Source organism: Lithobates pipiens, unplaced genomic scaffold, assembly GCF_037356315.1.
Source record: "Lithobates pipiens isolate NorthernLeopardFrog02 unplaced genomic scaffold, aLitPip1_a1.2 Scaffold_13, whole genome shotgun sequence".
Classification (NCBI taxonomy): Eukaryota; Metazoa; Chordata; class Amphibia; order Anura; family Ranidae; genus Lithobates; species Lithobates pipiens.
In genome coordinates, this window is record NW_027507718.1 from 254609743 (window position 1) to 254623131 (window position 13389).

At 44.2% G+C, this 13389-nt stretch overlaps 1 protein-coding gene across 2 annotated transcripts in view; it reads left to right on the top strand.

Moving 5' to 3' along the window:
• MMRN1 (multimerin 1) overlaps positions 1-13389 on the top strand; it is a 184983-nt gene that overhangs the window by 143627 nt on the left and 27967 nt on the right. The window contains exons 4-6 of one of the 2 annotated variants that reach the window (XM_077476554.1): positions 4411-4494; positions 11883-11984; positions 13059-13235. In XM_077476554.1, coding sequence (XP_077332680.1) covers positions 4411-4494; positions 11883-11984; positions 13059-13235 — 363 coding nt within the window. The remainder of the gene's footprint in view (positions 1-4410; positions 4495-11882; positions 11985-13058; positions 13236-13389) is intronic. The other variant, XM_077476555.1, reaches the window with a different exon arrangement.

Sequence of the window (13389 nt, forward strand, 5' to 3'; positions counted from 1 at the left end):
ACCTTGTGGTTATGGGAAAGTGACTAATGTCTGCCATTGATTCAATGGGCAAATTATATTTTATCATTGTATCAGGATGCACTAGTGATCCCAGTGAAATCTACAATGTGTTTCATTACTGTTATTACCAGTAGGGATGGGCAGAACACCCCCCCCCCCCCTCACAGTTCACACCAGAACATGCAAACAGGCAAATAATTTGTGCGAACATGCGAACCCTAATAAAGTCTATGGGACATGAACATGAAAAATCAAAAGTGCTAATTTTAAAGTCTTATATGCAAGTTATTGCCATAAAACGTGTATGGGGACCCGAGTACTGCCCAGGGGGCATGTATCAATGCAAAAAAAGTTTTTAAAACAACCGTGTATTCAGGAGAATTGTGTCTTTAATAATGCTTAAAGTGAAACAATAAAAATGAAATATTGCTTTAAATATCATGCGGGGGGGGGGGGCCTTAGTCTGCCTGTAAAGTGGGGCATCTGTGTGATGTGTTTTACAGTGCCGAGGCAAAATGAAATTTCTAAAAGAAAACAATGTCATTTAAAATTGCTTGTGGCTGTTATGTATTGCCGACTCCTGGCAATATAGATAAAAATTAAGGAAAAAATTGGCGTGGGGTTCCCCTCCAGTCCATACCATGCCCTTTTGGGTCTATTATGGATTTTAAGGGGAACTCCACGCCAAAATGTAAAAAAAAAAAAAAAAAAACAGCATGGGGTCCCCTCACAATCCATACCAGGCCCTTATCCAAGCAAGCAGCCTGGCAGGACAGGAAGGGGGGGGGAGCGAGCACTCCCCTCCTGAACCATACCAGGCAACATGCCCTCAACATGGGGAGGGTGCTTTGGGGAGCACCCCCCCCCCCTTCCTGGCCTGCCAGGCTGCTTGCTCAGATAAGGGTCTGGTATGGATTTTGGGGGGATCCCATGCCAAAATGTAAAAAAAAAGTTTCCCTTAAAATATATGCCAGACCCAAAGGGCTTGGTATGGATTTGGGGGGGACCCCACGCTGTGTTTTTTTTACATTTTGGAGTGCAGTTCCCCTTAAAATCTATACCAGACCCAAAGGGCCTGGTATGGGTGGGAGAGGGGGGGACCCATGCTGTTTTTTTCTTAATTCTGTCATAGGGTTCCCCTTAACCTCTTCAATACACTGCATTATATACTGTACACTGCCTACACTGTATATATATTCTACACTGACTGCGAATTGCCCATATTGTTCGCTATTCTGCGAATGGTAGAAACACCTGATGTTTGAGTCAAACTTACGTTGGGTGAACATCAGGCCCATCCCTAATTACCAGTGGCATGCATACATAGTGAGGCATACATGCAGGTACAACTCTGATGTATAGATGAAGAAAACCACTTTTAAAACTTCTACACACCTTCCCACTATATGCAACATAAGATATCACCACAATTTATTAAACATAGGAGACAGAGAGGTCACAGCACCTGCCCAACGTTCCTGGGGTAATGCACAGACCTGATGTCACACTCTCACACACACTTTCTTATATCAAATTATTCCCACATGCGATAATTATCTATTGACATCTGGCCTGTGCATTAAAATAGGTGTCCGGACGTTTTGTGTTTATCTGTATATATGTTGTTATGTTATATGTCTGTCTGTGTCTGTTTTCCTTGATGAAGCACCTTATATATAGGTACTGTTCTTTTATTAGGGTGACACTGTGAAGCTGTAATTTACAGCAGAGTGTAGCATAATATTGATGCTTTTACTGTTTGCTAATAAAATACTTTTTATTTAGATATCACTCTAGCACTGCTGTTTTGTTATAGTAAATGCTATGCTTTCCCAATGACTCTCATTGGGATACCATCTTTTTTGTCTACAGTTTTTTTTGGTTACCTGCTGCTAACAAAGCAAACAGAATATTGGCATGCATTAAAAAGGGGATTAATTCCAGAGATAAAATGATAATTCTCCCGCTATACAAGAATCGGGTCCGGCCGCACCTAGAGTATGCTGTCCAGTTCTGGGCACTAGTCCTCAGGAAGGGTGTACTGGAAATGGAGTGAGTACAAAGAAGGGCAACAAAGCTAATAAAGGGCCTGGAGGATATTAGTTATGAAGAAAGGTTGAGAGCACTGAACTTATTCTCTCTGCAGAAGAGACGCTTGAGAGGGGATATGATTTCAATATACAAATACCATACTGGTGACCCCACAATAGGGATAAAACTTTTTGGCGGAAAGGAGCTTAACAAGACTCGTGGCCACTCATTAAAATTAGATGAAAAGAGGTTTTTGCTGCAGTTTGCATGCAGCCATGGAGGCAAAGGCCCCTTGAAGAGTGGGGGTGGTTTTGAGGGCCTCAGAAGCCTCCCGAACCAGCTTGAGTGCTGACTCCCCCACGTCCCTCCCCTTCCTGGGCCTTTTGGTTGGAAGGCGGAGGGGAGGGACCAGGGATTCTGTTAGACTCCTAGACCTGCCCACCTCCTGGCTGCCACTAACCCCTGCCTCCTCCTGGCTGCCACATTCCACAGCCACCTTCCATGGCCTCCCCATGACTGAGGTCTTCCTGTATATGAAAAAGGGACATTGTTTTATTTTTGGTTCATCAATCACACACAATTTTCAGCTCATGACTGTTGCAAATTGAATTTTAACAAATAGAAAAGACTATTATTCTGAGCCCAGCATTTTTCATTCTTGTCCCAATTCTTTTTGGCTACTATTGTCTAGTTAACATCATTTATTTTTACAAAAAAATATGTAGAACAATACTATACCTGGCTCAAGCTTGGCTCCTCCACTTCTTCCTGGTTGGAAGTCCCAGGGTGGGCGTCGGAAGCCTCAGCTGGGGTGGAAGGAAGCGTGGAAGGAAGGGTTGAGAGGGATTCCCTGACTTCAGTCTGGTCTAACAGAAAATGCAGTCTGTGATAGTACCACAGCCTGAGGACATAAATGTCATCTGCTGCAGCTCCTGACCTCTGGGAATCCTGGACCTTCTTGAACTCCCTAAGATATGTGCTCCTCAGGCAACCAATTTTGGCTTTTAAACTGGGGATGTTTCACCAACTCCAGCAGTTTCTCCAGCACTGTCTCCCTCTTTAATTTGTTATTATAATGGGGGTGTTTGACCTGCCACAGACGGGGCAGCTCCCTGTACTTGTCAATGAAGATTGGGAGGAAGCTGTGGTCTTTAAACCCATCCATTTTCTCTGCAAGACACAACACAAGACAAACCCTAATGTCAGGCTAAACTCCCCTAATCTTGTTCCAATATAGGCCTCAATCTAAAAGCAGTATAGGCCACTAACCACTTATGCCCCAAGTTAAAATTGTAACTTTGTTTGTACGATCGGTGCTTACGATACTCCATCCTCCGCCCACAGATCGTATGTTCGAGGCACGCATGTTATGCTTTATATACACTGCTCATGCATGAAACTCTGCCCCTGACCTTCTTTATAGTGTATTCCCTGCACCTTCTCTTTTGGCGCAGTGGGAGAGCACATGGCAGAGAGACAGTAGGTGTATGCAGAGAGCAGCAACAAGGAAGAAAGCCCAGAGCAAGGCAATTCCAGATCCAGGACGAAATATAAGGCCTCAAATATGTCCTTTGTAGAAATGGTGGAGATGGTCGACATCTTGAAGAGGGCCGACTATGATGGGAAGTATGGACCGTACCCAAACCCAAATGTGAGAACTTTAGATCATGACTAAAGTTGTGAGAAGTCTGCACAGGAAATTTGGTGTATGATCCAAGGAGCAATTGAGGAAATGCTGGTCAGACCTGAAATTGAGGGAGCATGATCAGTACAGAAGAATCAGGAAACTGCTTCTAAAAAGTAAGTATTTGTCATGTGTTCCTATTATTATTATTATTACTTTAGTGCTGCTCCATGTGCTTTTCTTTACTGTTGTACAGTTTAAAATGGGAAGTTTGAGGTTCATGGGCACAGTAGTGGTTCGTATTAAACATCATTCATTCGACCACTAATACAACGTTTTTGGCAGATGCAGGTTAACTACATTTGTTCATGCCTATTTAGATTAAAAGACGTTTAGTACATTGTTGTCTAGATGTGTTTGTAACTATAATGAAATGCAAACTTGATTCAGTGTAAGGAGAGGACACTCAGCAGCTGTTTACACATCTGGACGGAGGAGCACTAGTGTGGAACACCCGAACAACCTTTTTATGGTGTCCCACACAAGTGCTCCAGTGGATACTAGGGGTTTCTCCATGTGTGAAACTTTAACAAAACAGGTAAGTATTCCAGCTTTGGAAATGGAAAAAATCATGCCTTCAGCTTGGAACTGGGCCAAAATAGACAATTGGACAACACTTTCAAGTAATGTTTCATGTAACTATTTCTCGCCCCAAATATCTGTGTGCTAAGTATACCTTTTTTGTATTCACGTAGGGGAGAAAAGAATCGGGACATCTGAGGACACCACGAATCCCACATCTCCTGAAGAAGGGGAAACAGGGCGTTCCCTGTTGGCAGGTATATGGTGGTTGCTTTGGGCTGATCCTTGTGTGGGCTGCTCTGGGCTCAGTCTGCGCTCATTGTTCCTTAGTGGATAAACAGTGACAAAGTTTCTCTAAAGTTTTTTTAAAAGAAACTTTTTGAGGGACCAATCTATGCATATATATTCTACACAAGTTCAGCATTGGTATTTATGTATTGTATTTTTTTTTGTCTAGAATGTCCTTGTTAAGATCATTTCTACCCCTTTTTTTTCAGAATATATTTATACTCTCCCAAAAACACCTCTGAAGAAGGGATTATATCCTGAAACATGTCAGGCTATTGGAGGATTGTGTGTATTCATATTAATTTGTGAATTTGTCCAAAAATGGATTGTATGTAAAGGAATTTTCATGCATGGAATGTATTTTATACATATATTTTTAATATATTTCTTAAATAAATTACATTTTAATATTTCTTGATTTAATTTACATTTTAATAAATACAATTTTTTTTTTGCCTGTAAAGTCCCGCGGGGGGGGGGGGGGGGGGTACTTGTGTCTCTCTTTTGAGGGTCTTTATAGAATCAATTTTGGGATGTTGGCAACACAGACTCTTCAACTGGCCAAAGACGGGTAGTTTAAAAGCTAATCCTCTATCCACGCAAAGCATGGTGGATGGAAGAATCTCTTCTCTGCCACTATCAGAGTACAGTGATCAGCGTCTGCAGCCACAGATTGTCACATTTTTCCAATATCTCCCTTGGACAGAGGTAACGCAAGTTACCGACTTCTGTCACACAGCCAGGCCAGGCATTGATTGGAATTCAGTCAGTCCCAGTTGAACCAGACAAATTTCACACTGTCTATTGCAAACTTTACTTAGGGGGCTATACATTATCCAATTTTGCTCATCTCTGATAGCCAGTATGATGCTTGTGACAAAAGCAAAAAAAAGTTCTAGCTGCCAGAATGCTCAATTTTTGGGGAAAATATAGTGTTGATTCTTGACTTTTGTCACCAAGTATAAGAGTGTTAACCACATGTTTACTACTGTTTAGTAACACAAGAAATCATAGAGAATGGGCAACATGTTCCCATTCATTGTCCACCAGGAAACATCTAGCCATTTAAAGTCAGCATTTCCTTTAGCCCAGTTTTGTCTTTTTTTGTTATCAGTCCAGCACATGATTATAACAATTGTGGTTTGAGCGTCAAAGACAAGCCCCATATATATAAAGCAATGACTGATTCTTCGCACTCCATTTCCATTACTTGCAATTTTCTCACTCCTGACAACCTATTTTAGATCCATCACATTTATAAAGGACATTAATCACCCACATCCACCCATTTGTTCCCATTTACAATAATGTGGCAATTGATGTATTTCCTCCCACCAATCATTTTGAAAACATTCTCCATTTTGAATGCCGAGTCCTAGATTTGTATGGGGACCCATGACCCTGGATTGCTCTCTTATACCTTTACACACTTGTTTTACATTCTAAAAATCTAGAGATTTTATCCTTATTTTGTGAAGACTAGTGATGGATGAACTTCCAATGGGACATTTCATGAACGCGAACCGCGGCCAAAAGTTTGCGAACCCCAAGGTTTGCGGCGGGCCCCATTGACTTTAATGGCAGGCGAACCTTAAAAACCTCCAGGTAATATTTTCAGCCACAAAATACTTACTAGCTGTGCATTCTTTTTTTATCTGTGAAATTTTGACAATTCAGGAGTGCATGAAGGCCATGGAGGAGAGGCAAGGTCAGGGCAGGCTATGAAGGGGTGCAGGAGATGATCAGTGCCACAGTCAGGGCAGTGCAGTTTTGTGCCAGTGTCCCAGTGTGCCAATCTGTGCTTGAGCCCTTCCCTCTGCCCGGCCCTTACCCCCACCTATGCAGGGCTCCACTGCGGTGGTCCGGAGGTGCCAGTCCAGTGCTAATCCTCAGCCATGGTGCTGGCACTGCCTGCTGATTGGCTTCTCCGCTGCTATCTCCTTCACTGTCTAAAACCAGCACCGTGATAGAGAGCACTGAAACCAGCACCGTGATAGAGAGCACTGAGACAAAACCAGCACAGAGATAGAGAGCACTGACACCACACCAACACCGAGATAGAGAGAGAGCACTGACACCAGCACTGAGATAGAGAAAGAGCACTGACACCAGCACCGTGATAGAGAGCAATGACACCAGCACCGAGATAGAGAGCACTGACAGCACACCAGCACCATGATAGAGAGCACTGACACCAGCACAGTGATAGAGAGAGAGCACTGACACCAGCACCGTGATAGAGAGCACTGACACCAGCACTGAGATAGAGGGCAGGACACCAGCACCGTGATAGAGAGCACTGACACCAGCACCGTGATAGAGAGCACTGACACCAGCACCAAGATAGAGAGCACTGACACCAGCACCGAGATAGAGAGCACTGACACCAGCACCGTGATAGAGAGACCACTGACACCAGCACCATGATAGAGAGCACTGACACCAGCACCGAGATAGAGAGAGAGCACTGACACCAGCACCAAGATAGAGATCAATGACACCAGCACTGATACCAGCAACTCGCTGCGGGACCCAAAAATATGACACCGCTCAACCTTTTCAGGAGGGTACGGGCATATAGTACGGTGTGCTTTTTTTGAACAAGGAAGTGAGCCAAAGGTAGAAAAAAGGTCTGTGTGCTCGATTAAATAAATAGAGTTATGCATATACATGGTCTACTGGTCACATGTGTTGAATTCCTCCGAGATCCATGCCTCATTCATTTTTAGAAATGTGAGGTAGTCAACACTGTCGTGAGCTAGGCGAGTGCACTTATCGGTCACAATCCCCCTGCTGCGCTGAACGTCCTTTCGGACAGGACACTGGACGAGGGGCAAGCCAATAGTTCCATTGCAAATTGGGCAAGCTCTGGCCAGAGGTTAAGCTTGCCCACCCAGTAGTCCAGGGGTTCATCACTTCTCAGAGCGTCCACATCGGCCATTAACCCGATGTAGTCAGACACCTGTCGGTCTAGGCATTCCCTGGTGCTGGATCTGGATGAGACCTGTCGATGGGTTGGCTGAAAGAATGACCTCATATCAGAAGTCACCAACACATCTTCAAACCGCACTCTTCTTGTAGGCGCTGTTGGATTGGTACCCGCAACTCTTTCTCTGGAAGTGGGAATTCCTCCTCTGCCAGCGCACGCAAAAGCAGAATGCAGCATTTCTCGAAGCAAGGCCTGCAACTGCTCCATTCTGACAGACCTTTGTGATGGTGGTATCATTTCCGGCCATTTTGTGTTTGTCCCGTGGGTATAAGTACGTTGCCACCCAGTACTGTTCCTTGACCTTTATGCTTTTTATACGGGGTCCCTGTTAAAACACTGGAGTATTAAGGCCCCCATTTGCACTAAACTGGAAGCGGTGTGGTGGCCTGCTCATCATCCAGGATAATGTCGTCCTCCTCATTCTCCTCTTCCCATCCACGGACAACAACAAGGATCCCAGAAAGGTTTAAAGCATGCCCTTCTTGCTCCTCCTCATCCGCCCCGGCACCATCCTCCTCTGACTCCTCTTCAGACTCCTGTTGTTGACTTGTCTCAGATAGAGTAGCCCCCCCCTGGGAATTCATCCAGCATTCCTCATTTTCCTGCTCCTCCATGGCTTGATCAATGACACAATGCAATGCACGCTCCATAAAGAAGGCATAAGGTACAATGTCACTGAGGGCGCCATGGCTGCGACTGACCAGTTTGGTGAGCTCATCAAATGGCCGCAGAAGTCTGCATGCGTCGCGCATTAACAGCCACTGGCAAGGTGAAAAAAAACCAAGCTCCCCAGAACCTATTCTGCCGCAGAGTTCGTACAGGTAGTCGTTAAATGCACGTTTCTGCTGGAGCAGCCTATCAAGCATATAGAAGGTTGAGTTCCATCACATCAGGCAATCGCAAATAAGACGTCTGACCGGCAGATTGTGTCGCCGCTGAATGTTAGCAAGGCGAGCCATGGCCGTGTAAGATCTTCTGAAATGGGCCGAGATTTTCCTTGCCTTCCGCAAGATGTCCTGGGCCACAGGGTATTTGACAACAAATCGCTGCACGACCAAGTTTAAGATGTGTGCCATGCATGGCACGTGTGTAATTTTGCCCTGTTTTAATGCGCTAAGCAGATTGGCACCGTTGTCACACAACACTTTACCAACTGTCAAATTGAGCGGTGTTAGCCACTGATCTGCCTGTGAAGGCAAAGCTGAAAGGAGTGCAGGGCCAGTGTGGCTCTTGGCTTTCAGGCACAACAGACGCAGCACAGCATGGCAACGTCTCACCTGGCATGTCGAATAGGTTTTGGGGAGCTTGGGTGGCCCAGCGGAAGAGACGCTAGCAGCGGAAAAGGAGGAGTCAGCCGAGAAGGAGAGGGAGGAGGATGGAGTCAGAGGAGGAGAAGAAGACGCAGGCCTGCAAGCAATCCGTGGCAGTAAAACCAAATCTACACGGATGCCATGGGTTACATGCTTGACGGCCGTCAGAAGGTTCACCAAGTGGGCAGTAAAAGTTATATACCTTCCCTGCCCGTGTTTGCTAGACCACGTGTCTGTGGTCAGATGTATCTTGGCACCGACACTGTGTGCCAGAGATACATTCACTTGCCACTGAACATGGCCATATAGCTCTGGGATGCCCTTCTGTGAGAAATACTTCCTTCCTGGGAACTTCCATTGTGGTGTTCCAATGGCCACAAATTTTCAAAAGGCCTCCGAGTCCACCAGTTTATATGGCAGTAGTTGGTAGGCTATCAATTCTGACAAGCCAGCTGGCAACCATTGGGCAAGAGGGTTATCCGGCGTCATCATTTATTTACGCTCAAACATTTGGCCGATGAAAGCCTGCCTTTTTGCAGAAAAATGTGAGGATGGCATGATGGAAGGTGGAGTGGAGGACAATTGTGAGGAGAGAGGAGAAAGAGAAGTAGAAGACGAGGCTGGACGGTGAGAGCCTGGAGTGTGGCTTTGTGGGTTCCATTGCTCCCACTGGGCTCGGTGAAGGCAGCTCATGTGCCTTCTTAAGGCGGTCGTCCCTAGGTGAGTGTTGGGCTTACTGTGACTTATGCGCTGACTGCAAAGGCTGCAGATGGCAACACTATTGTCAGCAGCGGACACGTTAAAAAAAGCCCACACTGCGGAGCCATGTGCCGGCGTCCTGGGCTGGGAGCACCAGATGTGACCGTACATGGTTGATGCCTCGCTCCTGATACATTAGCAGTCTGCTTTGTCCCTCCTGTGCAATCTAAATTCTGCCTGCTTCTCCTCCCTATCTGATGGTCCATATCTCCCTCTGAACTCCCCTCCTCTTCCTCTCTTGTGGGCACCCACGTGACATCACTAGACACGTCATCATCGCCGTCACCTTCCCCACGGCTATAATTAGAGATCTCGGAGTAGGCAGCAACACCGGAAACCAACCTCCCCCTTGGGCTGATCTGGGTACTGTCGTCAGACCGCTGAGTGGCGGTTGTTGCTACCTCCTCTTCCTGATCCAATGCCAAGAGTGGCTGTGCATCAGCAATGTCTTGTGATGGATCGGAAAATAATTCCTGTGACTCAAGCAGAGGGTATATGGTGGTGGTGGTGGTGTTGGTGGTAGTGTCTTTGGGGGTGCACACAGCAGCGAGTGAAGAAGAGGCTGCAGATCGAGAGGATGAGGAGGGTGCAGAAGAGTAAGGCTGAGTGAACCACTCAATCAAGTCTGGTGCGTCCACTGACATAATCAAATGCACCTTCTGCTATTTGCCACTTTGGCTCAAGCCTGTTGCTCCTGCCCTACCCCTACCACCCCTGCAGAAGGGCCTGCCTCTTCCTCTGCCTGTCATTTTTTAAATGACCCTGTGACAAAAGTCTCTAGAGAAGTGCAGTGTGTATGTGGAAGAAGGTATATAAAACCCCGCTTCAATCTGTCGTTTTGGGAGCCACCGGTCTATCACACCAGTTATAATACTTTTTTTTTATTGCGTTTGTCACTCTTTGTAGTATCGCTGCAGAACCGCTCAGCAGTCAATGTTGCACAGTGGAAATGCACTATACTATGCTTTATATATGTGCAAGGATTTTATACATGTATTACACCCCTATATACTGTACACCAAATAGAACACCTATACCAGTCCTTAAAATGACCTGTGTGGACCTAATAGTAGCTAGCTAGTAGCTAGTGAATTTCAGACTGTCCCTGCTCCAAACACCAAACTGTCCCTCAGTCCCTACACTGATAAAAGACAGCTGCACAATCGGTCAGCACTCAGCTGAGCAGCACAGCAGTCAAGTATAATATGCTTTCTATATTTGAAAGAAAGTATATTATATGTGTACAACCCTATATACTGTACACCTATACCAGTCCTTAAAAGGACCTTTGTGCACCTAGTAGCTAGTGATTTGCGGACTGTCCCAGCTCCAAACACCAAACTGTCCCTCAGTCCCTACACTGATAAAAGACAGCTGCAGAATCGGTCAGCACTCAGCTCAGCAGCACAGCAGTCAAGTATAGTATGCTTTCTATTTTTGAAAGAAAGTATATTATACGTGTACAACCCTTTATACTGTACACCTATACCAGTCCTTAAAAGGACCTTTGTGGACCTAGTAGCTAGTGATTTGCAGACTGTCCCTGCTCCAAACACCAAACTGTCCCTCCCTACACTGATAAAAGACAGGTGCAGAATTGGTCAGCAAGCACACTCAGCAGCACAGCAGTCAGCAGTGCACCATAATATACTTTCTATATTTGAAAGAAAGTATATTATAGGTGTATTACAACCCTATATACTATACACCTATACCAGTCCTTAAAAGGACTTTTGTGGACCTAATAGTAATAGCTAATTAGCTAGCTAGTGATTAGACTGACTGTCCCTGCTCCACACAGCGTCCTTTCCCTACACTGACAAAAGACAGAGTGTAAAATTGCCGCCAGATCAGGTCTATTTATAAGGTAGGGGGTATGTCCATGTGCTGAAATGTCTCAATTGGCTGTCCTGTACCCCATGATGGATGTGTCATGGGTCAAAGTTCTTCACAATGTAAACAAATATGGCCACCGCGAACAGCGCCAGAAGTGCGCAGGTTTGGCAAAACACGAACAAGCAAAATTTGCCGCGAACTGACCGCCGGGCGAACCGCAAGTCCATCTCTAGTGAAGTCTATTAACACTCTCCATCCACCTCCAAAGCACATTATAAGTAACTTAAATCAAAGGGTAAATTGCAAAACAAATTCCTGTAAATATATTTTAATAAAATGCCAGAGGAAATCTTTTACCATGACTTTATACACTTTTTACAGATTATTGAAAAAGATATTCTGTATAAAAATCAAAACTTGAATCAAGGTTAATGTAGTGATGTTTTGCTTTTTTGCATTTCAGCTCAACAGCTTCCACGGAAGATACATGAAAGCCAGGCGGAGAGCAGCTTATCAGTTAATACAGTTGATTCTGTAGACAGAAAGGCAGCAACGTATGACCAAGGTTAGTCATCTCTTAATAGCTTTAATGGTAACAATAGTAAGGGTAAAGATGCCAGGGGCATAATCGCATGATATGAGTACTTCTAATTTATTTTGCTTGAAAGGAAGCTGAAGGAGTATATAACTGGAGGTTCTTCACAAATAAGTGCATGTTCCTAATGAATGGCTACAAGTGGTTATGACCACATGAAAGCAATATCTGGTAGCAGAAAGGCAGTATGTCTTGTTATAGGCCAAGCATTTTGAACAGCATTATTGTTTCGTCTAAACTGCATAAATAAATGTAAAGTATAGTAAATCACCTTTCACATAACATTATTGATTGCGGATCTTTGTTTCCCGTCTGTAAATGTCCTGTGACTTTTTTTTTAAACATTTGGGGAAATGAAGTGTAAGGTGTAATTTATACTTGCCTCCCTGGCTGCATTGAAGAGCTTTGGTATTTTCAGAATGAAACCTCCGGCAGCACTTTAAATCACATCATACTTCCCAAAACCCTGCCCTGTAGCATGCTGATCATAGTAGTTGGCCCCATAAACTTCCCAAGGTGGTCTCCCCATCAATGAAGCACTTCAGTGTCTGGTAATGTGATGGGAGAAAGATAACTGAAAGAAAGGCAAATTGCCAAGGGCCTCAGTCGAACAACTGTAGTAAGTGCATATGTTTAAATTCCAACTCAAGTGCTGTAAAGAACTTTAAAGTTCTATGTAAAAATTATGAATATGAACTGTAGCCTGACAGAACAACAGGCTATTTACATTTTTTTTTTTTTTTTTTATGTACCGGTACATTTTTAGTGTTTACATCATTGTCAGTGTTTCCATCATCACTTCATTAACTATAATGCCCCTTATAAATATAATAATTGTACTTTCTTAGCAATATCCCATTATTGATGACATATACATCTGCAAAACAGAGTCTTCCACACAGAGAAACAAAGATACAGACAAATAATTATCAATGATTCTTTAGGAGTACCTTGATCTATCAACCCAGACTATTTTATCTATATTGAGCTGTTATACCCTTAATAAAGACTCCATTTTTTTTTTCACACAATGCCAATATGAAGCACTGCAGCAAAAACTGACAGATCAGATTTACAGCCAAGAAATGAAGCTGACTCTTCTTCATCGAAATGTGGAGAATATTTCCTCTAGTCTGAACACCATGCACAGAACACTGTATTCCCTGGAAGAGAAGATCAATGATGCTGATAAAGGGACAAATCTGCAATCACTCCTTAAAGGTAAAGATATACTACGTTTAAGATGCTGGCCTGTGTCCTAGAAGGCATTTATGTGCACTTTGAACCTGTTGGCAGAGGTGCATGTAAAAGCATCTATTTAAGTGTTTAGGCGCATGTAAAAGAGGTACATGTACCAAGTGATTAGGCATGAGAT